This window comes from Schistocerca nitens, chromosome 11 (assembly GCF_023898315.1).
Source record: "Schistocerca nitens isolate TAMUIC-IGC-003100 chromosome 11, iqSchNite1.1, whole genome shotgun sequence".
Lineage (NCBI taxonomy): Eukaryota > Metazoa > Arthropoda > Insecta > Orthoptera > Acrididae > Schistocerca > Schistocerca nitens.
In genome coordinates, this window is record NC_064624.1 from 170,509,670 (window position 1) to 170,536,302 (window position 26,633).

A 26,633-nucleotide genomic window follows, 5' to 3' on the forward strand; every position below is an offset into this window, starting at 1 on the left:
CATACTGTAACTAGGTTTAGGGACTGGAGCGTAGTTACTAATAATACTCAGAACTGACTGCAAACTGAGCATCATAAATCAGTAACTCTCATTGTTGTTTTTATATTTCTTTCGTAAGTGTACTCAAAACTAAGAAAGTCATTCACAGGCGTTTTCATGCCTCGCCGATAGTCGAGCACAACATACAAATAAAAATAAAAAAGAATGTGTGTGTGTGTGTGTGTGTGTGTGTGTGTGTGTGTGTGTGTGTGTGTGTGTGTGTGTGAGAGAGAGAGAGAGAGAGAGAGAGAGATAAATAAAAAGCAATGCGAGAGAGTGTAAAAAATTGTTGTAAAGAAATTGAATCATGGTATTTAAAGAAATCTTTCATTAAAATGACACGTTCCACATCATTACGAAATGTCGTATTCATGATCTATGGAACAAGAGTTAATCTAATGTAATCTAATCTAATCAGTTGCTTACTCATGAACAGTAAGATGTGTGCGTGTTTGACCAGAAATAACGACACCTGTTGCGATTGTTGGAAACACATGAACGGACATTGAAATTGCGCGTTAATTTTCAAAAGCAGGTGGGTGTGCACGTGATAAAGCTAGAAATGAAATTATGAATATTTTTGTACTGGATCAGGTTTCAGACCCACATACTTACCTTTGGAGGAGACCTAGAGAAGATTGCAGTCTTGGGAAAAGGAACGAAATGACTGAACTATACTGTTCCGAGAGATTCAGATCCTCGAAAGAGGAGATACGAATCACAGTCCAGCACCAAATTTTTAAACGTCTCTAGTTCAATCAAGTACATGTAAAATAAGAGCCCTGTCCCTTTAAATGGCTATCGGTTCATCAAATAAAATAAAATTTCCTAATGTAAGCAAGCTTACTGGCGACTGTATTTCTGTTTACCATGACTTCCGCTGTGTCATTTCCCAATGTAAACCGGCTCTGCCCAGTTGATAATGAAGGAACGTGATGTTTAATGCGGATTCTGGATTATAACGTCTTTCTCTTGAGGTTACCAGAGGTAAAATAAATCTGTTTGTGCCTCTTAAAAGTAAATGCCTGAACCCACGCATTGCACCTGTGATAGCTCGTTCCACCATACCATTGTGGCCACATTACCCAGCCCCAAGAGTGTGCTGTAACGGATGATGTGCTTAGCTTACAAAATTAGTCACGGTGGAAAAAATGCGAGTCTATTAAATGGTCAAGTAGAAGCAAGCTTCTGACGCAGAGATTATGCTATTCTCATGTCAGCAGGATGTAAAGACTCTTCTAGGCATCATAGGCTGGATGTGAAGCCATTTTGATTTTTCACAAATTCAGCAAATTTCTTAGTTCGAGAAAATCCACTGTGAAGTGTGAAGTTGCCGGATAATTCGATTATTACTGTTATTATTACTATCATTTTATTCATACCGCTGCTGGAACACGACTGTAGTCTTCAGGTAAAACGCGAGACCAGCTAATATGACGTCTGGCGACCGAAAGCACATATCGACAAAATTTTTATCGCCCCTTTCCTCTCGGTGCTGAAGCTATGAGTGTAATTCAAGCGAATCTACAATATCATATTAGCTGGTCTCGCGTTTTACCTCAAGACTATGGTCGTAGTCAAGAGTAATGTACTAAGACTGGAGTCGAGACTTCCTCTGGGAAGTGCCGCAGTCTACATGTTGCTAGATCGAGCATATTGCCAGACATAGAATTCTGAGAGGAGCACGACTGTATTGTCCACCTTACGTGAACGACTCGGCGGTCAATTTTTTGGTCTGAGACTGTATCTACAACAGATATTGCACGCTGAAGACCCAGAAGAATTTTAAAAAAAGTAGTTTATGAGAGCAACGTTAACCATAGCGTTCGAAGTATTCATAGTATTGTATACGTGTGTGTAAACGCCTTCCAATGACCACTCAAGAAAGACAAGGATACACAGTCTAGCTCCAATATTATAAATACGCCTCAGTTTGTGGATGAACTCAGACCTAGGTTGATAAAAATTGTGAAAATTTAGCAGCACTGTACCCATTGGTGTTAAACTCGTTTTCAACCAATGATTCCCACAGCTACAGGGATACTACTTGTGATACCTCTTAGACAAAATACTTAAGCAGTGTTATCAGACGAAAAGATCAACCTGACACAAACTGTGGGATGTTTGTTTTACAACCTTTGTACCTGGATATTCAGCTTTTTCCTATTTGAGATATCTGTGAACGTTGCTGCTTAAGACGATTTAAGCAGAAACTAAATTCCCTCAGCTTCGACAATGTTTAAAGAAATCGTCTTATTGGCACTAAATCGTGGTTTGTGAATTGTTTACCGGCCGTACTCTGCCGTATTTTGCCGGTTGGAAGGCAAAAGCTTACTGACAAATGTCACACAGACATTACTGTTACAGTGTACTTATGGAGCCAAATGAGTGAATTGCATATTTTCCGGTGAGAAAGAGCACTGGCAAACAGTCTTCGCTACATTAGGTTATTTAAACTGGTGTCACTCTGAGCTAGACTGTATGGTCAGCGACTAAGTGTAAGGTCAACGTTTCGGATGCGAGTTTTGCGACTGTGAAATACTTTCCTACATTATAGAAGCGAATATTAAATTTGAACTAATATTGCGAAAATTTTGTACTTGGACAGCTTAGAATGAAAATACTTCTGTTTATTTCAAAGGGAAACAATAGATTTTCTAAAACACTGTCTGTCATACACTACTTGAAACAGGTCATGTCGACCAAATCATGTGGAAGAACTAACAGCAACGTATATCGGAAGGCAGTAAGATCTCTTGCCTTTTGGGTTGTCAGTACTCGATAGCCATTTCTAGGTGAATGTAAATGAAGAAAGGCAGTGCGTTTTTGTTACCAAGTAACGTCTTCGTCAATTACTTTAGTTTTAAAGTAATCTACGAGTAATTGCTGGTGTTTGATATTAACATGAAAAGGATTCCGTAGACAGGGAAAGAACCTGTTCTTGGGAAACTACATCTATAGTGACCAAAAGGCATTAAATGATGTTCAAGCACTTGGGTTACAGCAGCGGTATGAATAGAATGATATTAATAATAACAGTAATAATCGAATTATCCGGCAACTTCACACTTCACAGTGGATTTTCTCGAACTAAGAAATTTGCTGAATTTGTGAAAAATCAAAATGGCTTCACATCCAGCCTATGATGCCTAGAAGAGTCTTTACATCCTGCTGACATGAGAATAGCATAATCTCTGCGTCAGAAGCTTGCTTCTACTTGACCATTTAATAGACTCGCATTTTTTCCACCGTGACTAATTTTGTAAGCTAAGCACATCATCCGTTACAGCACACTCTTGGGGCTGGGTAATGTGGCCACAATGGTATGGTGGAACGAGCTATCACAGGTGCAATGCGTGGGTTCAGGCATTTACTTTTAAGAGGCACAAACAGATTTATTTTACCTCTGGTAACCTCAAGAGAAAGACGTTATAATCCAGAATCCGCATTAAACATCACGTTCCTTCATTATCAACTGGGCAGAGCCGGTTTACATTGGGAAATGACACAGCGGAAGTCATGGTAAACAGAAATACAGTCGCCAGTAAGCTTACTTACATTAGGAAATTTTATTTTATTTGATGAACCGATAGCCATTTAAAGGGACAGGGCTCTTATTTTACTTGTACTTGATTGAACTAGAGACGTTTAAAAATTTGGTGCTGGACTGTGATTCGAATTCGTATCTCCTCTTTCGAGGATCTGAATCTCTCGGAACAGTATAGTTCAGTCATTTCGTTCCTTTTCCCAAGACTGCAATCTTCTCTAGGTCTCCTCCAAAGGTAAGTATGTGGGTCTGAAACCTGATCCAGTACAAAAATATTCATAATTTCATTTCTAGCTTTATCACGTGCACACCCACCTGCTAGTGAAAATTAACGCGCAATTTCAATGTCCGTTCATGTGTTTCCAACAATCGCAACAGGTGTCGTTATTTCTGGTCAAACACGCACACATCTTACTGTTCATGAGTAAGCAACTGATACTTACGCTATATTCGTGGATGCACGGTAGGTGTGCAGTTCGATTGTCGCTTAGGCACAAAAGTTTGTATCCTTATTTTAGATTCAGACACCTAGCGGCTCGTAAGAAAAACCGATACGTAACATTTGATTTTTCTTAGTTAACAATCGGATTACGTGTTGGGTTCGTATCTCCGTCACAGAACTTCACATCATGCACTTCATCTTTAAATGCATGCACACTTTGTTACTTCAGAGTGGAGGTATATCAGACATCTTTCGTGGTTAGATAACAGGGACGAAAGGGTCTTGATAGGAGTCACGGTTTATTACAAAAATTGTCGTCTTTTATTTTCAAGTTTAGATTTGGTTACTGGTATTGGCCAAAATTTCGGTAATTCATGACTCTTCATGGCTAATCATCAATATGATGTGATTAGATTAGATTAGATTACATTAGATTAACTCTTGTTCCATAGATCATGAATACGACATTTCGTAATGATGTGGAACGTGTCATTTTAATGAAAGATTTCTTTAAATACCATGATTCAATTTCTTTACAACAATTTTTTACACTCTCTCGCATTGCTTTTTATTTATCTCTCTCTCTCTCTCTCTCTCTCTCTCTCTCTCACACACACACACACACACACACACACACACACACACACACACACATTCTTTTTTATTTTTATTTGTATGTTGTGCTCGACTATCGGCGAGGCATGAGAACGCCTGTGAATGACTTTCTTAGTTTTGAGTACACTTACGAAAGAAATATAAAAACAACAATGAGAGTTACTGATTTATGATGCTCAGTTTGCAGTCAGTTCTGAGTATTATTAGTAACTACGCTCCAGTCCCTAAACCTAGTTACAGTAAGCGAGTGAGACGCATTACGTATTCCAGGCCGTAGCAGCCGCGACTTGGAGACACCAGCTATGGTCACTTCCCAGATCGCTGTAGGATCACATCGGTTCATCTTCTTCCTGCTGGTACTGTAACTGAGATTTGGCAACAAGGCAACGTATGTTTGGCAACTCTGTGATCGACGAGTTACTTCCTGGTGTGCACGGAATTAAGCCTCAAAGTTCACTTGATTTTACTTGTCATTTCCATTGAATAATCTGAGTTATTAAGGGTAACAAAAGATTGAAAATTTACGGTTTTCAGCCCAGGAAAGTCGTTGCAGGTGGAAACCGCAACTAATCTCGACCTTCAAATAGCGGTTTACGAGTTCTAGTTACTATTGCCCTCGTAATAGGAAGCTAAGACCCATACCTCCTCGCCAGCTCTGTGGTAGTGTGCTGACCTGTGAAAAACCGTCTGTTACGGTTCGCAGTTCCAGTCTCACTGACTGTAACGTTTTTATCCCTTCTGTGAAAGAGCTACAAGCAGTCAGATCAAACATCAATAAGGAAATCGCAAGAAAATGCTTTCAGCTCATAGTGCAATGTTGAAAAACTTACAATGCTGCACAACAGGTAAGACCTCTTTCCGCTGCTGCCAAGCGAATTTTGGGTTTCTAGGAATACGTAACTATATTTATGAAATGCCACATTTGCATACCTCTTGAGTATGACACAGCATACCAATTAAACACAGACCCAATCAAAATCTAAGTGAGTAGTATTTTACTAATTCGTGTCGATAGAGGCATGCTTGTGTACAGATACTTTCGTCGTAAGGTTATCATGGTTAGTTTTATTTCATTTCTTATAATACAGTGCACAATTTTCGTAAGGTTTCCTTTAGTGTTGTTAAAACAATAGTAAACATGAGAGAGAAATTAATCATCAACGATATATGCGAATTCTCTGATGTTACCTATGACAGTCTGACAATGCACATGCAGTTTATTGATTACATGCATGTAGAAAACTTGTTCTGAGTTAAAGCTGTCAAAGTTTGAAGAAGAATAAAATATCACTACCACACGACAGCTAATGTAGAAAATACTTTTCTGACATATTATGGCACGATGCGCTCTCCCTGCACATCTTCGAGATGCATCTGCTGCCTGCTGTCTATTAAACCTGAATAGAACAAAATGTCACAGTAGTTAGCCCTTTTTCCACATGCGACTACTTTGGGTTGAGAAGTGAAGGGAATTATGTTCAAAGTTCCATTAGATTGATACCTTCAGCAGAGACCAGAATTGCGTTTTAAAAAATGTAGCACTGAATGTATTCGAACTCGCGACATCTTATCTATGCTACAAGCTGACACGTAGCTACAGCAGCTCCAGAGCTCGGCAACTATTCCTCCAGAACTTTTGGATTCCACAGCACTGTGAGATTATGCATATGGCCAGGTCTTGACTTCTGAGAGACAAACAGTTACAGCTTTTCTTTTGGACTGAACGACGTTTTCTAGTAACAGATAGCGCAATAGAATAGCTCAAGTGGAAAGGAACACTTCCTATTTAAACTTCTGCATCCTACACTGTTGGCAGTTGTGTGTAGGTGGCAGTTACGTGATTTTATTTCTGTGATTACAAAATAGTCGAATGTATGCACTGGGTAGCCGAGGCAGCTAGTTCATGGTGATTCGGTCAACCAAGTAAATGAATTTAGTGAACATGCGGCAAATTACTACAGGGAGCCTGTGTGTCAGAATTCTCATCCAGTGTGGCGCAACTGCGTTACGATAGAAAAATGACTCGCAGAGAAGAGGATTTCGTGGTCTGTTGGACGGATGGTAGGTTGTTATACCTATGGTCTGGGTTCGATTCCCACTTCCGTCAATGATTTTAGATAGGGAGAGACAGATTCCATTCTCTCCTGGCTACACCAAGTGAAGGAGATATAATGGCTGCGTGGTCTGAAAATTCACATTAAAGATGATATTCCTTCTTTACCAAGTAGACGGTAGGTTGAACCACAATAAAGTCTGGAGTGGCGACATGTAGAAACTCTATCACCAGTAACCTTTCTTATACTAGTTATTTATTTCAAGTGACGACACAAACGCTATGTATGGTCACAGGACACTTATTCCATCTTTTATTTGAGCTTCTGTATGTCGATAAAATTGGTTCTAAACTGGGAATGCAACTCAGACTGCCCTTAACGCGGAATTTGATCCCTTCGTGGCAATACAGCTCGCCTACAATTTGTTGTTTGTTCAAAACTGCAGATTCCTCAACACCTTCACATATTACGCGTGAATGGGATCGAATCCTGGCCCGGCACTTAAGATTTAATTATGTATTATCAAGCTCTATCATGAGAACACCTATCTGCTGGTGGATAATAATTTTGATTTTTAATGTATTTTCATTCGTTGTCAACACGAACGATTTCTGACGTTTTTAACTCCCAGTGAGACACAGAACTATTTGCGAGATGACTGTAAGTTCAAGATGCTATTCTGAGCAGCTGGTGGATAAAAATTCGGTAGCTGACGTCTCTTTGTGTGTAGTCAACAACGATATGTGTGGGGCTCTATTCCCAGTGAGCGCTGAACTCTTCGTCATATTATTTCAGTTCGTCGTGTCATTTAATGTTCATACATATTCTCAACTAGCTGCTCGTGAATAACTTTAATTTTTAATGTCATTTTGTGTTAAATAGTTCAAATGGTTCAAATGGCTCTGAGCACTATGGGACTTAACTTCTAAGGTCATCAGTCGCCTAGAACTTAGAACTACTTAAACCTAACCAACCTAAGGACATCACACACATCCATGCCCGATGCAGGATTCGAACCTGCGACCGTAGCGGTCACGCGGTTCCAGACTGAAGCGCCTAGAACCGCACGGCCACACCGGCCGGCCCCCACCATCTGGTATCAATGCATTACCCTATCACCCATTATATATAATCATTTTCACAGTACACTTGATATTATAGATGAGTAGGACACAAGACAGGACATAGATAATGTCCGTTTGACGTCAACAGTGTGTAACATTTTACTTTTTTTGAATAGGACAATGTTCCTCTCCAATAATTTTTAGATTAGTTACAATAAGCTTACGCTGCAAGAGAATTCGCTTGTATTTTTCAATATGTGGTCTGTTGTCGGTTTGAAGGCCTTCCATAACATCGGCAACGTAGTGCAACTCCACCGAGGGCTGTCTGGAGTAGGGTGGAGATAGCAATGTGAAAGTTGCGAGCTGTCGAAGACGATCTTCATATTCCTAATACGATTAGGACATCGTATACTCTTGACGACGTTTAGCACCTGTGCAGTCAGTCACCCAATTTCAGAATTCATTTTGAGTAATCCTGCTAAATTCCCAAAATATTGTTTTTTTATATTGATGAGTAATATGGATAGTCGTCACGTTCATGTGCCGTCTACAACGCAAAATTAATGTTACTATCCTAGGAACTAACCTGCAATACGTTTTGTATTTCATAATCGGAACTATCTGCATTAACCGTCATCAGAGCAATGTCAGGGAACAGAATGCAGCAGTGCCTTGCTACCTACTTGAGGACCTGCTTGAGTCGTGTTCTAAGGAAAGGGTAGTTGCTGGTTCACATTATATTACACTAGCGAGAAGTACCGACTTTTCTCTGCAAACATCCAGAACTAAATTCAGTAACTAAATGCTAAGAATATATTTGCATTGCGCCAACTCAAAGATCAATAGATATGGATATAGATATAGATACAGATTTTTATATTTAAAGCCATTCTCGTTCTGCATTGGAATAAACATCATTCATTATTTGCTTGTTCTTGTTACGATTGTTATTGTCATTCTCTCACTCGCAAGAGTTTTCGCATTCCTATTTGGTATCGATGCACATGAAGAGTGGCTATGAAAGAAGGGAATACTGAATGTTACGTCATGCAGAATACACTCATTTACTTCGACTCCTCGTGATCTACGCTACAGGAGAAGTGAGATACATAAAGTTGACAGTGTGAGGACAGACCTGGTAGCACAACTGTGCAACTACACAGTGTTACCAGATAAAATGGTGCTGCGGAATCGAAAGTGTAGTACGGACTTTGCCACAGTAGCAGACAGCTGTTAATTTAGGACCATGACCGTGGATTACACTTTGGTCAGTGCTGGTTAGAGTGCTGCAACTGTAAATGGAAGGCTTTGTTTGATAGTCTTATGCTGATGCTGTCTGAATAAATTATGCCATTGGATACAAAGCGGTTTAGTTTTGAGACCTAACCCACGAGGGGGGAAGGCACAGTGGTCTGCTTCAGGAATTCCAAGCAATAAAACACAAAAAACAACCGAGGAAGGGAGACATGCATTTGGAATCTGTTCATCGTTACGGGGTCAAACAAGAGGGTAACATTACTGAAACAATGATCGGGCTACTTAGTATATAATAGAGCATACAGATTTCAAGGAGGAAACGTATGAAGACGCAGACTTCCTCGTTATCAATATGTGCGGCATATCTTTCGTGTTAACGAAAGTAAATTCCCGCTTTACCTCTTCTTACGTGTCAAATGAAATGAATGCCATGAGGAATAGAATATTTGTTGACTGCGTCTCTTCTTGCTTCCATCCTTACCAACATATTTCTTCATTCTCGTGGTAATCATGACATTCTATGTGTATGCTGCAAAAGATTTGCAAGTGGACAAATTCGACATTGAGGTGCAAAGCGTTATATTCAATTCGAATAAGCTTCCGGTGTATTTTTACTTCGTTTGTATTTTTAGATGATTATGAACGTTACGGAAAATTATCTCACATGCTTTATGTTGAATGAGAAACATTGAATGATCCATTTTGCTTTCCCTACGTTGAAATGATATAATGTCGGCGTCAACAGCCTTCTTCCACGCCGGAAGCTGAAACTTGTATGATTCTGGATTAATGATAATTGAATGTCTCATATGTATACATAGCCCACAAGGCGACGTCAGAAACCATCAGGGGAGAAAGCCGCATAAAAACCAAAAGTGCGCGCGCGTCTCCACTCTGAAGAACCGTATCGGAGAATCACGGCAAGCATTTCGCTGAAGAGCTGCCTCGTCAGAGAGCCTAGAAATGGCAGCGTCGTAGCAAGTATTTGTCAACACTCTGATAGTGCATTTACTTCCGGGTGTAGGTCGGCGTTACCTCGCTAAATTCACTTGACATTCGTTTTCCACATCGAAGACTCGTACGATATAATCCACTGCAAGATGACACAATTAGAAAGTATATTTAATTTCTGGACTCCAAGAACGGCGTTCTTCACATAAGTAACACCTGTTTGTGTGTGCATTCGGGAGGACGACGGTGCAATCCCGCGCCCGGCCATCCTGATTTAGGTTTTCAATGATTTCCCTAAATCGCTTCAGGCAAATGCCGGGATGGTTCCTTAGGAAGGGCACGGCCGATTTCCTTCCCCATCCTTCCCTAATCCGAGCTTGTGCTCCGTCTCTAATGACATCGTTGTCGACGGGACGTTAAAACAGTAATCTCCACCTCCTCTGTTCGTGTGTTTAAGGTTGCGTTTTGAGGCTCAGGCAACATCGCAGTGACTATAGTCCGCCTCTGGCCGCCAGTGTGTCGTTAGCTCAGAGGTTCCCTTGTGCGTTGCAGTGCTTGTACTATAAGACATAGCAGTTCGAATCACGGTAGAAGCCGCTGACTACAACCTTTTATTTTCCATTTTAATTAATGGAGTTGCAAACTGCTAGTAAAAATTTCTTATGCGAAATCTGAAGAATGCCTTTAAACATCAATCTTCGTCCGATTTCGACTTAGTAAATTAAGTTAATATCATGGATTTCTGCTTTGCAAATTCCAAGGTGCTTCACTGTAAAATAGACCCTGAAAAGATTCAAACCGACTGTCAACGATATAAATTTGAGCTTTGTTCGTCATATAGGTCTAACATGTCAGAATGTTGTTTATGAAGTGCACATGTTCATTCATATAGTTCCCTTCTTCTAAATTTTTGCAATAGCATTTAACTGTAGACGTTTTCTAACACCGGCGTTAGCAATTCCTTTCCGTTCTCTGAAACCTTCAAAACGACAAATTTTTCTGGTTTAAATCTGATGACCTTAACTATCACTTCCGATCAACAATAAATACTTCATGAACCCATACATGGAACTCCAAATGTGCAGTGTTCCTGCATTGCAAGGTATTCACACAGTTTATCGCATAGACTTACCATAAGGAATGAAACAAGAACTGTAATACACTTTACACCACAGACGCTCACTCTGGCTTGACGAAAACATCCAAACATTGACCAAAAGTTGCACAAATAATTGAGTTTGAAAGGAAAAGAAACGAGGTATGAAGCATTTATAAATTCATCGAATGTAGTGAGGTGGTTTAATTTCGTCCCAGTCTATAAAATTAATTTCGGCCCATACTCAGCTCTTGCCGATTAATGTAATATAATACCCGCCTACTAATCAGGGCGTCTGTCTCCGTTGCTTCTGAGCGTCAATGGAAATTGTAGAAATTTTCTGTGGAGCAACATTTAATAATAAAGCGTTTTAAATCATCAAAAGCGATGAGCGGTAGCAGGCGCTTTCGATAAAGAACGGGGGAGTGCAGCGCCGCTGCTGTCGCCACGGCCGCTGCCAGTAGCCAGCAAATGGATCCCGGAGCTTTGCCGCATACGGCGTCCAGAGGAGGACAGTCTGCAGGAAATCTGCTCCAAAATCGTTACTGGATAAAATTTTGATATCGGTGTGTCACAAAGCGAAATAGATTGAATCTGCGCTACCATTACATTCACGTCTTCAGCATTCAGACAGAAGAGGCTATAAAAATATTTTATGCCAGCTGCTCTCCATCCACTGACATTATGAACAGAAACAACGCACGCTACCGCTAGACCACAGGCGTAATCAGCCTAGAGTTTCTCTATCATGGGACAAGTTTTCCTCCAGGAAGTGTCGCAGTCTACAGTGTTGCCAGATTGTGCAGATAACCGGACTTAGAGAATTAGCGAGTTGGCCAGTTTTTTTGTCCCATGTCGCGATCGGCGCGGACTTAGCCTCTGAAGCGGCCGGCCGCCGGTCAAGTTTTATGTCAAAGAGTGTACATACAACATTAAAACTCCTTGATGGAGTACAAACATTTAGCAATTAACAGCTGCTTTAACTTTATTTTAAATATGTTTCCTTTTAACATTGTTATTGTATTTGGCAGTCTGTTGTAAAAAAAAATTTTCCAGCAGAAAATGGATTATGATCGATTGCTTTTTTATTTCTGAATTTTATGTGGTAATCCTCTTCCTTCCTTGTATTATAACTATGGATATCACTATTTATTATACTGTGCTCCATATTTTCTTTTATAAACAGTGTAGTCCTTAGAACATATAATGAATACACTGTTAGTATATTATGCTTAATAAGGTATTCTCTGCTGGATTGACGTTTACTAATATTCGCTATTATCCTAATTACTCTCTTCTGGGCTCTAAAAGCCCTATCCATGTATACCGTTGGTGCCCCGCCCCAAATCTCAATACCGTATTGTAGGTGGGAGTGTATAATACCAAAATAGATTTGTCTTAAGACCGGTGATGCTATTATGCTAGAAAGGCGTTTTAGCAGGTAGGTATTACACGAGATTTTTTTACAGATGTAGCTGATATGCTCCTTCCGTGTAAGATGTTCATCAACTATAATACCCAGGAATTTATGTTTGTCAATTGTTTCAATCGATAACTCTGGCTCAGTATCCATTTGTCTTGATTTGTAATTTAGTATAAACTCCTGTTAGATAGACACAATAAAAAAAACACACAAACACACACACAAAATTTCAAGCCTTCGCAACCAACGGTTGCTTCGTCGGGAAAGAGGGGAGGAGAGGGAAAGACGAAAGGATGTGAGTTTTAAGGGAGAGGGTAAGGAGTCATTCCAATCCCGGGAGCGGAAACACTTACCTTAAGGGGGAAAAATGGCGGGTATACACACACACACACACACACACACACACACACACACACACACACACACACACACACACACACACACACATCCATCCACACATATACAGACACAAGCAGGATACCCCTAATTATGCCCTTGTCTCGCCATCGAGGATGACATTCTGGGTCCTTCTGTACAACTTAAGAAGTCTTCGAGCCACCCACATTTCTGTGAACATATTCCATATGCTCGTACCTTTTTTGACAGCCTGCAGTGGGGCACCGTGTCAAAAACTTTCTGGAAATCTAGAAATATGAAATTTGCCTGTTTCCCTTCATCCATAATTCACAATATATCATATGAGAGAAAAGGGCAAGCTGAGTTTCACACGAGTGATGGTTTCTAAAACCATGCCGATTTGTAAACATAAGCTTCTCGGTCTGAAGAAAATTTATTATATTCAAAGTGATAATATGTTCAAGGATTCTGCAGAAAACCTATGTTACATACATTGGTCTGTAATTTTACAGGTCCAGTCTTTTCTCCTTCTTACACACAGGATCACCTGCAGTTTATTTCAGTCACTTGGGACTTTGCGATAGGCAAGAGATTGGTGATAAATGCAAGCTAAGTTAGTGGCCAGTGCCGCAAAGTACTCTTCGAGAAACTGAATTGTGGTTACATCTACACCTGGTGACTTATTTGTTTTCAACTCCATCAGTTGTTTCTCTATGCCATGGATGTTTATTACTATGTTGTCCATATGGGAGTATGTTGGTCAAAGGACTGTATGTACAATTCTCCTGCATGAACAATTTCTTGAATGTGAAATTTAAAACTTCAGATTTTGTTTTGCTGTCTTCAGCTTCCACACCAGGCTGGTCAGCAAATCACTGGATGGAAGCCATAGATCCACTTAGCGATTTTTCATAGAAATAGAATTTTCTCATTTCCTCTACCAGGTCCTTGGCTAAGATATGACAGTGGTAGTAGTTGTGTGCTTTGTGCATAGATCTTTTCACAGATGCTCAAATCTCTGTAAACATTTACTTGTCATCATTAGCGCATTCTCTTTTGAACTGAGAGAGTGTGGGGTGGCGGGTGGAAGTTTTGTTGCCGTTCTCAATACAGACTCTACAACTACAATGTTGGCAACCAGAAAGTGATTAGCAAAAACGTGATGCCTGTAATTAAAGTTCACTGTGCCCGCTCTGATGGAGAAATAAAGTTATTGATCATTGAAGTTCATTACCCTGAGGATTTAGGGTGATGTCTGGAATTCATAGAAAATGCAGTTTACTATAACAATTTTCACTATATTCTGAAAACGATAAAGCGTAAAGTTCCAGACAAAAGTTTACCCAAGCAATGCTACTATCAGCTCTTTTACTATCAGAGCTGTTCAGCATCTATTGCACGAATCCTATTATCTCTAGATAACAAAACTGTTCAATAATCGTTATTGATGTAAATGTTCAAAGTGAATGCTCAACAAAATTTGGTGTTAATACTCACCAAACGCCACACTAGTAATGATAGAAGGTCTGTTCTGCGGTGACACGTCAAAATACGACATAAGCAAACTGAGAATAAATCACTGAGGTCGTTCCGCAATTAACACTTTACCTCAATGCGAACTCATCGTTACGTGCATTCCGAGTTATGCAATATGGCATCCGAGGCTGTTCCTTGCAACTGCACAGACGCGACGCGGCTTCCGACACGGAGTGCACGTTGATACTAATCTAGAAGAGAACTGGGGCCTGGCCTTAGCTCACAGCGCTCTTATTTATGTAGCCGCAGTGCAGGCCGCCGAAGGCGCAGCTGACAAAATTTCCCTTCCTGACTAGCTGCTGGGGCTAGTAGAGCACCACTTCAAGTTACTAAATAATTAATTGCTTCATTTGTTGAAGGCCGATGAAGTGCTCAATTTAAATGTGCAATCAGCTCACAGGTAAGTATCTGTAATAAAATTCTGATGTGGCTAGGTTAAATACTTTTGGCGAGAGAATTTTTTTAGTTGCACTGCACGCAATAGATGAGCTCTGAACTTGCCCTTTGGAGAGACGCTACAGCTGTAGTTTTATAGCTACCTTTGGAAACTTCTCACATCTTTGTTATTATAGCACATCTCCATTCTACCTAAATCTATACATCCTAGCTTTATCTAATCACTCACTTAATCCGTACTTCTGGGCACAAAAACAGGAAATCATGAATTTCAACCAAAATATTAGTTTGTGAGATCCAGCATGCTGTTTCCATTAAATTAGAATGAAAAAGGAATCTGAATATAAATTTTGAAGTTTCTAGCTCCTTCCTGTTGTGCCGATGATTTTTACATAAAACATCCAAATTTTGAAAACTGTTAAAGTTGTTGTTGTTGTTGTTGTTGTGGTCTTCAGTCCAGAGACTGGTTTGATGCAGCTCTCCATGCTGCTGTATCCTGTGCAAGCTTCTTCATCTCCCAGTACCTACTGCAACCTACATCCTTCTGAATCTGCTTGGTGATCCCTTGATGCCTCAGAACATGTCCTACCAATCGAGCCCTTCTCCTAGTCAAGTTGTGCCACACACTTCTCTTCTCCCCAATCCTATTCAACGCCGCCTCATTAGTTATGTGATCTAGCCATCTAATCTTCACCATTCTTCTGTAGTACCACATTTCGAAAGCTTCTATTGTCTTCTTGTCTAAACTATTTATCGTCCACGTTTCACTTCCGTACGTGGTGACACTCCATACAAATACTTTCAGAAATGACTTCCTGACACTTGAATCTATACTCGATGTTAGCAAATTCCTCTTCTTCAGAAATGCTTTCCTTGCCATTGCCAGTCTACATTTTATATCCTCTCTACTTCGACCATCTTCAGTTATTTGCTCCCCAAATAGCAAAACTCCTTTACTACTTTAAGTGTCTCACTTCCTAATCTAATTCCCTCAGCATCACCCGACATAATTCGACTACATTCCATTATCCTCGTTTTGCTTTTGTTGATGTTCATCTTATATTCTCCTTTCAAGACACTGTCCATTCCGTTCAACTGCTCTTCCAAGTCCTTTGCTGTCTCTGACATAATTACAATCACATCGGCAGGCCTCAAGGTTTTTATTTCTTCTCCATGGATTTTAATACCTACTCCGAATTTTTCTTTTGTTTCCTGCACTGTTTGCTCAATATACAGATTGAATAACATTGGGGAGAGGCCACAACCCTGTCTCACTCCCTTCCCAACCACTGCTTTCCTTTCATGTCCCTCGACTCTTATAACTGCCATCTGGTTTCTGTACAAGTGGTAAATACCCTTTCACTCCCTGTATTTTACCCCTGCCTCCTTTAGAATTTGAAAGAGAGTATTCCAATCAACATTGTCAAAAGCTTTCTCTAAGTCTACAAATGCTAGAAACGTAGGTTTGCATTTCCCTAATCTTTCTTCTAAGATAAGTCGTAAGGTCAGTATTGCCTCACGTGTTCCAACATTTCTACGGAATCCAAATTGATCTGCCCCGAGGTCGGCTTCTACCAGTTTTTCCATTCGTCTGTAAAGAATTTGCGTTAGTATTTTGCAGCTGTGACTTATTAAACTGATAGTTCGGTAATTTTCACATCTGTCAACATCTGCTTTCTTTGGGATTGAAATTATTATATTCTTCTTGAAGTCTTGAGGGTATTTCGCCTGTCTCATACTTCTTGCTCACCAGATGGTAGAGTTTTGTCAGGACTGGCTCTCCCAAGGCCGTCAGTGGTTCCAATGGAATGTTGTCTACTCCCGGGGTCTTGTTTCGACTCAGGTCTTTCAGTGCTCTGTCAAACTCTTCACGCAGTATCGTATCTCCCATTTCATCTTCATCTACATCCTCTTCCATTTCCATAATATTGTCCTCAAGTACATCACCCTTGTATAGACTCTCTATATACTGCTTCCACCTTTCTGCTTTCCCTTCTTTGCTTAGCACTGGGTTTCCATCTTAGCTCTTGATATTCATACAAGTGGTTCTCTTTTCTCCAAAAGTCTCTTTAATTTTCCTGTGGGCAGTATCTATCTTATCCCTAGTAAGATAAGCCTCCACATCCTTACTTTTGTCCTCCAACCATCCCTGCTTACCATTTTGCACTTCCTGTTGATCTCATTTTTGAGACGTTTGTATTCCTTTTTACCTGCTTCATTTACTGCATTTTTGTATTTTCTCCTTTCATCAATTAAATTCAATATTTCTTCTGTTACCCAAGGATTTCTACTAGCCCTCGTCTTTTTACCTACTTGATCCTCTGCTGCCTTCACAACTTCATCCTTCAGAGCTACCCATTCTTCTTCTACTGTATTTCTTTCCCCCATTCCTGTCAATTGTTCCATTATGCTCTCCCTGAAACTCTGTACAACCTCTGGTTTAGTCAGTTTATCCAGGTCCCATCTCCTTGAATTCCCACCTTTTTGCAGTTTCTTCAGTTTTAATCTACAGTTCATAACCAATAGATTGTGATCAGAGTCCACATCTGCCCCTGGAAATGTCTTACAATTTAAAACCTGGTTCCTAAATCTCTGTCTTACCATTATATAATCTGTCTTATACCTCTCAGTATCTCCAGGATTCTTCCATGTATACAACCTTCTTTTATGGTTCTTGAACCAAGTGTTAGCTATGATTAAGTTTTGCTCTGTGCAAAATTCTACCAGACAGCTTCTCTTTCATTTCTTACCCCCAATCCATATTCACCTACTATGTTTCATTCTCTCCCTTTTCCTACTCTCGAATTCCAGTCACCCATGACTATTAAATTTTCGTCTCCCTTCACTACCTCAATAATTTCTTTTATCTCATCATACATTTCATCAATTTCTTCATCATCTGCAGAGCTAGTTGGCACATAAACTTGTACTAATGTAGTAGGCATGGGCTTTGTGTCTATCTTGGCCTCAATAATACGTTCACTATGCTGTTTGTAGTAGCTTACCCACAGCCCTATTTTTTTATTCATTATTAAACCTACTCCTGCATTACCCCTATTTGATTTAGTATTTATAACCCTGTATTCACCTGACCAATAGTCTTGTTCCTCCTGCCACTGAACTTCACTAATTCCCACTATATCTAACTTTAACCTATCCATTTCCCTTTTTAAATTTTCTAACCTACCTACCCGATTAAGGGATCTGACATTCCACGCTCCGATCCGTAGAATGCCAGTTTTCTTTCTCCTGATAAGGACATCCTCTTGAGTAGTCCCCGCACGGAGATCCGAATGGGGGACTATTTTACCTCCGGAATATTTTACCCAAGAGGACGCCATCATCATTTAACCATACAGTAAAGCTGCATGCCCTCGGGGAAAAATTACGGCTGTAGTTTCCCCTTGCTTTCAGCCGTTCGCAGTACCAGCACAGCAAGGCCATTTTGGTTAGTGTTACAAGGGATCACAAATTTAGCATTGGAGGGCAGCGTGGAGGCTAAAAATCGTAGAGGGAGACTAAGAGATGAATACACTAAGCAGATTCAGAAGGATGTAGGTTGCAGTAAGTACTGGGAGATGAAGAAGCTTGCACAGGATAGAGTAGCATGGAGAGCTGCATCAAACCAGTCCCAGGACTGAAGACAACAACAACATACAAGGCCAGATCAGCCAATCATCCAGACTGTTGCACCTATAACTACTGAAAAGGCTGCTGCCCCTCTTCAGGAACCACACATTTGTTTGGCCTCTCAACAGATACCCCTCCATTGTGGTTGCACTTATGGTATGGCCATCTGTATCGCTGAGGCACAAAAGCCTCCCCCACCAGCGGCAAGGTCCATGGTTCATGGGGGGAGGCTGTTCAAGTTACTAAACTGAAACTTAACACATTATCATTTTAGCATCACTCCTGACGTGCTATTAACTTTTCACATTATTTACTTTACTTTAAGGTATTGAGCAACGTTCATGACGTTATAGCTAGTTACAGCGGACTAGGCTGGCACACAATGGAAAGCATATGAATTCTATGTGGCATGAGTAGGCTGCTTTCCTACAAGTGCTACAGCCTCTGCTTCTTCATCATTTTCTGAATCTCATTACGAAGTCATGGTGGGTCTTTTCTATCCTTAATGCACTTACTGGGCACATAATTCTCCAGACTGTGATTTACAATCTGCTTAAACTTTGCCCGTTATTCCTCTGCATTCGTCTTACTGGAAGTAAGTTATGTCAGTGCACTGTCTAAGTGAGATCACAACAACTGCTTATCTGGTCTTTCTAGTATAAACACTCTCCTAGCCTTCTTAACTGATTTAAAAATTTTCATAACCATAGTTGCTACAATGACATCATGATCATTAATCCCTGTTTCTATACTGACATTGTTGATAAGGTCCGGCCTATTTGTAGTTATAAGGTCTGAGATACATCCATCGCACGTGGGCTGCCGAACTAGCTGCTCGAGGTAGTTTTCAGGATGCATGTTCAAAGGTGCTTCGCATGACTGTCTGTACCCCCTCCTATGAATCCATAGACATACCAGTCTATGCTCGGTACGTATTTAAGCACTGCTGATCCCCCACAATCCTTGGATGACTCTCGAACTGTCAGAGCAGAATCAGGTGGCTGGTAAAAACTTCCAACAATTAGCTCGGTTTCACCTGGACCTGTTTCACATGACCAGATAACTTCACTGTCACAGTCAGCTTCGACCTCAGTAGAGACAATGTTTTTGTCAACTGCGGTGAATATTCCCACTCGCATGGCCTCTAATCTGTCTTTCCAATATACATTCAATGGCTCACTAAATATCTCGTAGCTTTCCACTTCCTGTTTCAGCCGGCTCTTGATCCCAAAAATAATTTGAGCATGAGAACTTTCCTGGAGGTCAGTAAATTCAGGAAATTTGTTCTGAATAGTCACTTGACTTGTCACTGTCTAGATGTGTTTCAATGGAGAGCTGTGGAACATCTCTCGGCTTGCTCTACTCTGCTCGATCGAGTTAGAAACGAGCTACTTCGTACTAAAAATGGTCGCACCTAGCAGCGTTCGTCTGCCTACTGATCTGTATCGCAGATGGTGAGCCGTTGAGGAGTCTGGTGCTGACTGCAGCAGTGACCCGTATATGTAAACTAACACCGGAAGTGGGATATTTGGACTAAGCGGGGATTTGGGCCGTCTGGGGCTGGGTTATTAAGGTTCTACTGTACATTTATAATGCTGCTTGGGAGTGATTTACAAGGCACTTATCTGTTGTTGGTGGTATGCCTTCACTTTCCTCTCAGCGGCAACCAGACTTATCCAGCCAAATAAAGAGCGACTTAATATGTTAACATATACCACAAAAGACTATGCAACTTGACATTTCCTTGTTGTTTGGCATGACAGAAAAAAAATCCTATGGCCAACAGAGTATTGAACATGGAACCCTTCTTTTTGTAGTCTGCAATTTACAATCTAATCCACGGAGTAGGGAGGGCAGTTATCGCTGAAACAGCTGGTTTTCAGTTATATCAGTTTTTTTCAATGCCAGTTCAGCCAGACTGTTAAAACTGCTCAAAATAACTGATTTCTGATGTAACCAGTTTTTTTTTCCTATCATTTACAGCAATAAAGATCCAAATCAAACAAAGATTGAAACATTTTGACTTTCTCAGTTTCAAGATACATAACATCAAAATATTAAATTGAATAGGGAAATAAAAGAAAACGTAGTCCATCCACAGGTTGCTACTTCTCTCAAAAAGTGACAAGTGGCTCAATACTACAAAAAAATTGCTAGCATTGTCCTATTGATTCTGAGCTTTTGAAACTCTGTTCAAAAATCTTTTTGAAATCATGGATCATACCACTGTGTTTTCATTACAAACAGTCGGTGCTAAAGGGTGAAAACTAAGATTGAAGAACTCTGTCTCCCTTGTTAATCTGTCCATTTTCAAGGGCAACAAGCAGATAAAGGCATATTATGTAGACACGGGTAGCAGATCAGCTACTTCCTGTTTTTATTATATACTTTGAATGAATTATGGTTAAGATTTTAATTTATTACTTTTACGATAATTTTCTTCCTCTTTTATTATTTTATGGAAATGGCAGACAGATCTTTAATCTTTGAAACCAAATGAAGCATTGTACTTCATTATTCCTGTTATCATAATTTTCTTCCTCTTTTTATTATTTCAGGGAAATGACAGGCAGATCTTTAATTTTTGGAACCAAATATAGCTTTGTACTTCATTACTTTGCACAAATATTTCCAGACTACGATTCGTACCATTTTGCAGTAAAACAGATGTCTGGTGATGACAGCGAAAAACTGTCGTACAGACCAAGTGGGGTCAAGTCTTGCTCATTGCACCTATGTACTTGCCTTAAACCGTGACACATCACAGCAGACACGTTATCGTCTCATCAGTGCTGTACCGATTCTTATGCCACTTGTTTGTTGCTCATTTCTGTCATCAGTGTGATTAAAACAGCACTGATCATTTTCCCCAGTTTCTACAATAAAGCGATATTTCAAACCAATTGAAAATTTTACATACAAAAATTACTCATTTTTAAAAAAAAGGTTATTTAAAAATGAAAATTTTAGCATTGCTGCTGTGGATAATTGATATTTTGGTTCTTTCACTTGGTTACTAGTAAAAGATGAAAAATACCTGTTATAACCGAGCCCAAACAAATACAGAAAAATACCTCTTATCCGGGACTACAATAACGGTTTCGATTTTAATTGGACGGTTTTTCCCATTCCTGTCACTGAGGGAAAGTCCTATCTTATGCTAAAATAAATTATTTATCAGACGGAAACTGCATAGAGATGCAGAACCAAACTCTTGATGTGCACAAGAGAGTTATGTTCAAGAAGTAACAAACAAAAATGCGGAGCTATTCTACGTTACTCATTTAAATTATGAGAAATAAATATGAAATAATTATTTGTAAATGCAGAGAGGTCAGTGAATAATGTCATGACAAATATTTTTTTTGCATTAATGTCTGTGTTTATTCGAATAATTACGTAGATAGAAAAGTTATTTGAATACTAAATTCATGTCGAAGCTGTTCGAGTTGACGGTCATGTGTATGTGATTGTGTTTGTTTGTGTGAATGAATGGTATGTGTTTATCTTTCTTTTTCTCTGATGAAGGCCGTGACCGCCGGCCGAAGTGGCCGTGCGGTTAAAGGCGCTGCAGTCTGGAACCGCAAGACCGCTACGGTCGCAGGTTCGAATCCTGCCTCGGGCATGGATGTTTGTGATGTCCTTAGGTTAGTTAGGTTTAACTAGTTCTAAGTTCTAGGGGACTAATGACCTCAGCAGTTGAGTCCCATAGTGCTCAGAGCCATTTGAACCATTTTTGAAGGCCGTGACCGAAAGCTTGTGCAAGTGTCTTTTAATTGTGTTCATCTGCAACTTAACATGTTCATCGTTACAGTAAGTAGCAATCTATCTTTTTGCACATTGTTGTTATTTGAATACTAGCCATCTCTGATATAGACTTCTATGTGCAGTATGTATCTAAAAGAGTAAATTTTACCAGGAAATCGAATTACTGTACAGTAATAAAATTCAAATTTATAAGTAATACAGTATTCTCTCTCTCTCTAATATGGCTTCACCTGTCAGAGATTGCAGCCATATATGTGTGTGTGTGTGTGTGTGTGTGTGTGTGTGTGTGTGTGTGTTGCATTTGCATGAGTGCATGTGTGTATGTTGTCTGTCTCCGACAAAGGCATTATTGGCCAAAAAAATGACTTTCTGACAGTCTTTTTGTTGTGCCTGTCTGTCACTCAGCATTTCCTCTATATGGTGAGTAGCAACTATCCTTTTCATAATATTGTCATATTTATATATTTTTTCCTCTTTCAAACAACAAAAAATATCTTTGTCCCCTCAGTTTAGCATTAAACCTAGCTGTCTGTAGCAGTTTCTTACTTATTGCAGAAGTACGAGAAAATGGGAAATCGGAAGAACCGAAAGCTCCCATCCCAGACGTGACCGCAGAAGATAAGCCTGCCAACTCAGAAGAGCCGGTGAAAACTGTGGGCGCTCTCACGGATGAAGACGTGATAAAGTCTCGACAAGTAGAGAAGAAAAAGGTGAGTCTATTTTCAGAATTTGCTTAACCAGCACTGTATCTGCTTGTCTGCAGACTTCTGTGAAATGTGACAATTCAGAAGAGTTACAGCACTAAATGCAGTAAACGAGAAAGTCGCTGATGGACAGCAAAGTCTACTAGTGTAAAAATGAACAGCAGAGAGTAAGTGGTAATTTCTTCATTTGCTGCCCATGTAAGTCAGGTTAATGTACATTTTCTTTTAAGTGAATTTATTATGCTGTTTTTTGCAAATTGAACTGTTTGTGGCAAAATGGAGGTTGCTCAAGTTATACAAGGTTTTGCCAAACCAAAAGAAACTTTCTCAAGAATCAAAATCCTAAGTTGTGTGAAAATTTTCTTCTTAATCAAGTTCCTTGATTGTTCATACATGTTACAGTAGTATTTTCGCTCAGAAATACAATGTGTGTGTGATTAAAGTTCCAGTTTGAAAGCTCTGTAGAAAGACAACTGGGAGCCGTGCAGAAGTTCCAGGCACTCGTGGGTATGAAACGAGGCACTGGACCAATGACTGCTAATGGTGTGGAGAAAAATATTACAGAATTTGAAAATCTGTGCTTTTGAAGTGAAATGTGGCAGAGGGGAGGATAGATGTCGGTCCGACGTCTGTCAAAGATGTGACCACAGCGTTGCAGGAGGGGTGGAGCGGTGGTGCGCAAGGAGTCGCTGCGTGGGGAGTTGCACGAACTTGGAGATGCCTGCGAGCATGGTCCCTAAAATCTTATGAAACACCCTGCATTGCAATTCATACATAAACACCCGTGTTGAGGAGTTGCTTCCTGTTGATCTGCCAGAGACAAATATTCACTCTGGAATGTCTTGCTGGCGTGAAAGTGTACAATGAATGGCCGTGAAACATTCTGTGGACAGACGAGGCCCATTTCCATCTCCAGTGATGTGCCAGTATGCAGAACTGAAAAATATGGGCAACGCAAAAACCGCACACACATCGACGGGTACCACTTCATTCTGCAAAGGTGACTGTGCGGTACGGGTTGACTACATCGTCTATCGTAGGGCCTTATTTTTCTTTTTTGAGGAGATGAATTCTGTGGGTCCTGTGACCTGTACTATCATTGGTAAACGCTATGCGAGTCTTTTGCACACGAATATCATTCTGAGCCTTCGAGAGCACGGTTGTGTGAGTAGGCTTATTTTAATGCGAGATGGCGCTCCTCTGCATATTGCACAGCCAATGAAGCAGCTACTGCTGGGACATTTCGGAAATGCTAGAATTATCAGCCGTCATTTCTCCACAGCTTGTCAGTCCAAATGACCTATCTTAATTTGTGTGACTCCGGGCTGTGGTGTTGTCTGATTGATGATGGGTTCAGTGCTCCGATTTTGAACGTAGCTGAACTGAAGGCGTGCATTGTGCAGTGCTTTAAAAACCTATCTCATTTTGCTTTTCATGCAGTATTTGGCCCCAGGACATTTAAAAACAGGTTTGGTGGATGAGCTTACCTAACTAACCGTGCCACAACTGTTAACTGCCAAACTTGTGCACTCGTGCACATTGAACAGTACGGAAGGTGTAATGTGCAGCTCAAACTGTAGCTATCGTATTACATTCATCCGTCATTTGTAGCTGACCACATTTACGTTAAGACCTTACAGTGCCATTGGTGAAATTTTCATTTCTTCCCTGTGACATTTCCCCTTGAATCAATAATATGCTGTTCGCACTTAACATCATTCTGATCAGTGGTTCTCTTTCTACAGAATATGAAAATTAGAACTTGAATTATGTTATGAATTATGAAACATCCCTCACTGATGGAGTTACCCCATTCTTGTTGCTAAACAGATTTTCTGTCTACTATGAGAAAGTATTTAAAAAAAAGGTAGAGTCAGAATATTTTATGCTGTGAAGTGATGCAAATGCCTTTTTTCAAATAGCTATTTTCTACTACATGGGTAATCCCAAAAGTAAGGTCTCCTATTTTTCTATAAGTTCAAGGGATCACCAATTTAGTACTGGAGGGCAGCGTGGAGAGTTAAAATCGCAGAGGGAGACCAAGAGATGAATACACTAAGCAGATTCAGAAGGATGTAGGCTGCAGTAGGTACTGGGAGATGAAGAGGCTTGCACAGGATAGAGTAGCATGGAGAGCGGCATCAAACCAGTCTCAGGACTGAAGACAACAACAACAACAACAACAACAACAACATAGACATGTTTATTTCTACAATGGTTTACATCAGTTTACAGCTTGAACATTTAGCTATTTTTCAACATAATCACCATTTCTGTCGATGCATTTTTGTAGACGCTGTGGCAGTTTTTGTATGCCCATGTCATACCAGCTCACCGCCATACTGTTCAGAAAGTTATGAACCACTTCTTTCACCTCGTCGCTGGAGCTGAATCGCTTTCCGGCCAGATGTTCTTTTAACCTAGGGAACAGGTGATGCTCACTGGGTGCCGAATCAGGACTATAGGGTGGGTAGGTGATTATGTTCCACTGAAACAGTTGTAGGAGAACAACAGTTTGCCAACCAATGTGTGGGCGAGCGTTGTCACGGAGAATGTGTATGCCCTTGCTCGAAATTCCTCTTCTCCGGTTCTGAATTGCCCGTTTGAGTTTTTTAAGTCTCACAGTACCTGTCAGCGTTAATTGTGGTCCCAGCGATTCAGCTCTGACGACGAGGTGAAAGAAGAGGTTCGTAACTTTCTGAACAGCATGGCGGTGAGCTGGTATGAAATGGGTATACAGAAACTGCCACAGCATCTACAAAAATGCATTGACAGAAATGATGATTATGTCAAAAAGTAGCTAAATGTTCAAGCTGTAGCCATTGTAGAAATAAACAGGTCTATGTACTTACAAGAAAATAGGAAACTTTACTTTTGGGATTACCCTCGTACTAATGCGAAGAGAATATGCGTGAGAAAGTGCTAGGCTGAACTTACCAAATTTTCTCTCCGATCCTTATAAATAAAAATCTTACACTTGCTTTTCATCCCTGTTATTAATTCAGCACAAATTTCCACAGTCAGTAAGTTTACCAAAATATTGATATGTGCTAATTCAATCAGCCATTGCTTTCTCAAGATCAGTCCAGAATTTCTCCACAGTCTGTCGATCTTTTCTGTTAGCAATGTTGGTGGGGGCATGAACATTAATGAAGGTATATTTCTTGTTAGTGCACTGCATGCGCATTGTGATAAGGCGGTTGCTTATGGGGCACGTATCTCTTACGGAGTCTATTATACTTTTATGTGCGACAAAAGCCATTCCCAGAAGTGGAGCACCTTTAGCAATAAGTTTTTCTTGTTTTACACTTAAAGATGCAATAATTTGCATAATCTATTGTGGCTTCATCTGTGAATTGTGTTTCTTGAAGGGCTAAAATCTGAATTTTTTGTCAATCTAGCTCCTGTACTAGGCAGTGTAATTTTCCCGGTTGCATTGGAGCGTCAGAGTTGCTACAGGAAAATCAGGGAAAATTGAAAAAAAAAAAATTTGGAAAAAAACTTCGTTTTTTTGTCTCAGTAGATGAAACGGCTTATCTACTGAGATGTCGCACATCGTCGGTGGCTGGGTGCAACTGACTATGTGCCTTGCTTCCCTACTATTTCATTCCTACTGCTTCTCCCCTTTCTACCACTCCCCACAGCTTGCAGTCAGTGCTGCCACCACTTCTTGCTGCTAGCCCAGCAGCTGCCAACGAGAGGCAGACAGACGTGATATCTGATTCTCAGAGACTGTTGACACAGCGGATGGAGA

At 40.3% G+C, this 26,633-nt stretch overlaps 1 protein-coding gene across 1 annotated transcript in view; it reads left to right on the forward strand.

Moving 5' to 3' along the window:
• The window catches only part of LOC126213061 (tRNA-dihydrouridine(47) synthase [NAD(P)(+)]-like), a 213,678-nt gene that overhangs the window by 100,859 nt on the left and 86,186 nt on the right, over positions 1 to 26,633 (forward strand). Inside the window, exon 5 of the mRNA XM_049940635.1 lies at positions 22,731 to 22,885. Within this exon, the coding sequence (XP_049796592.1) occupies positions 22,731 to 22,885 (155 nt within the window). The remainder of the gene's footprint in view (positions 1 to 22,730; positions 22,886 to 26,633) is intronic.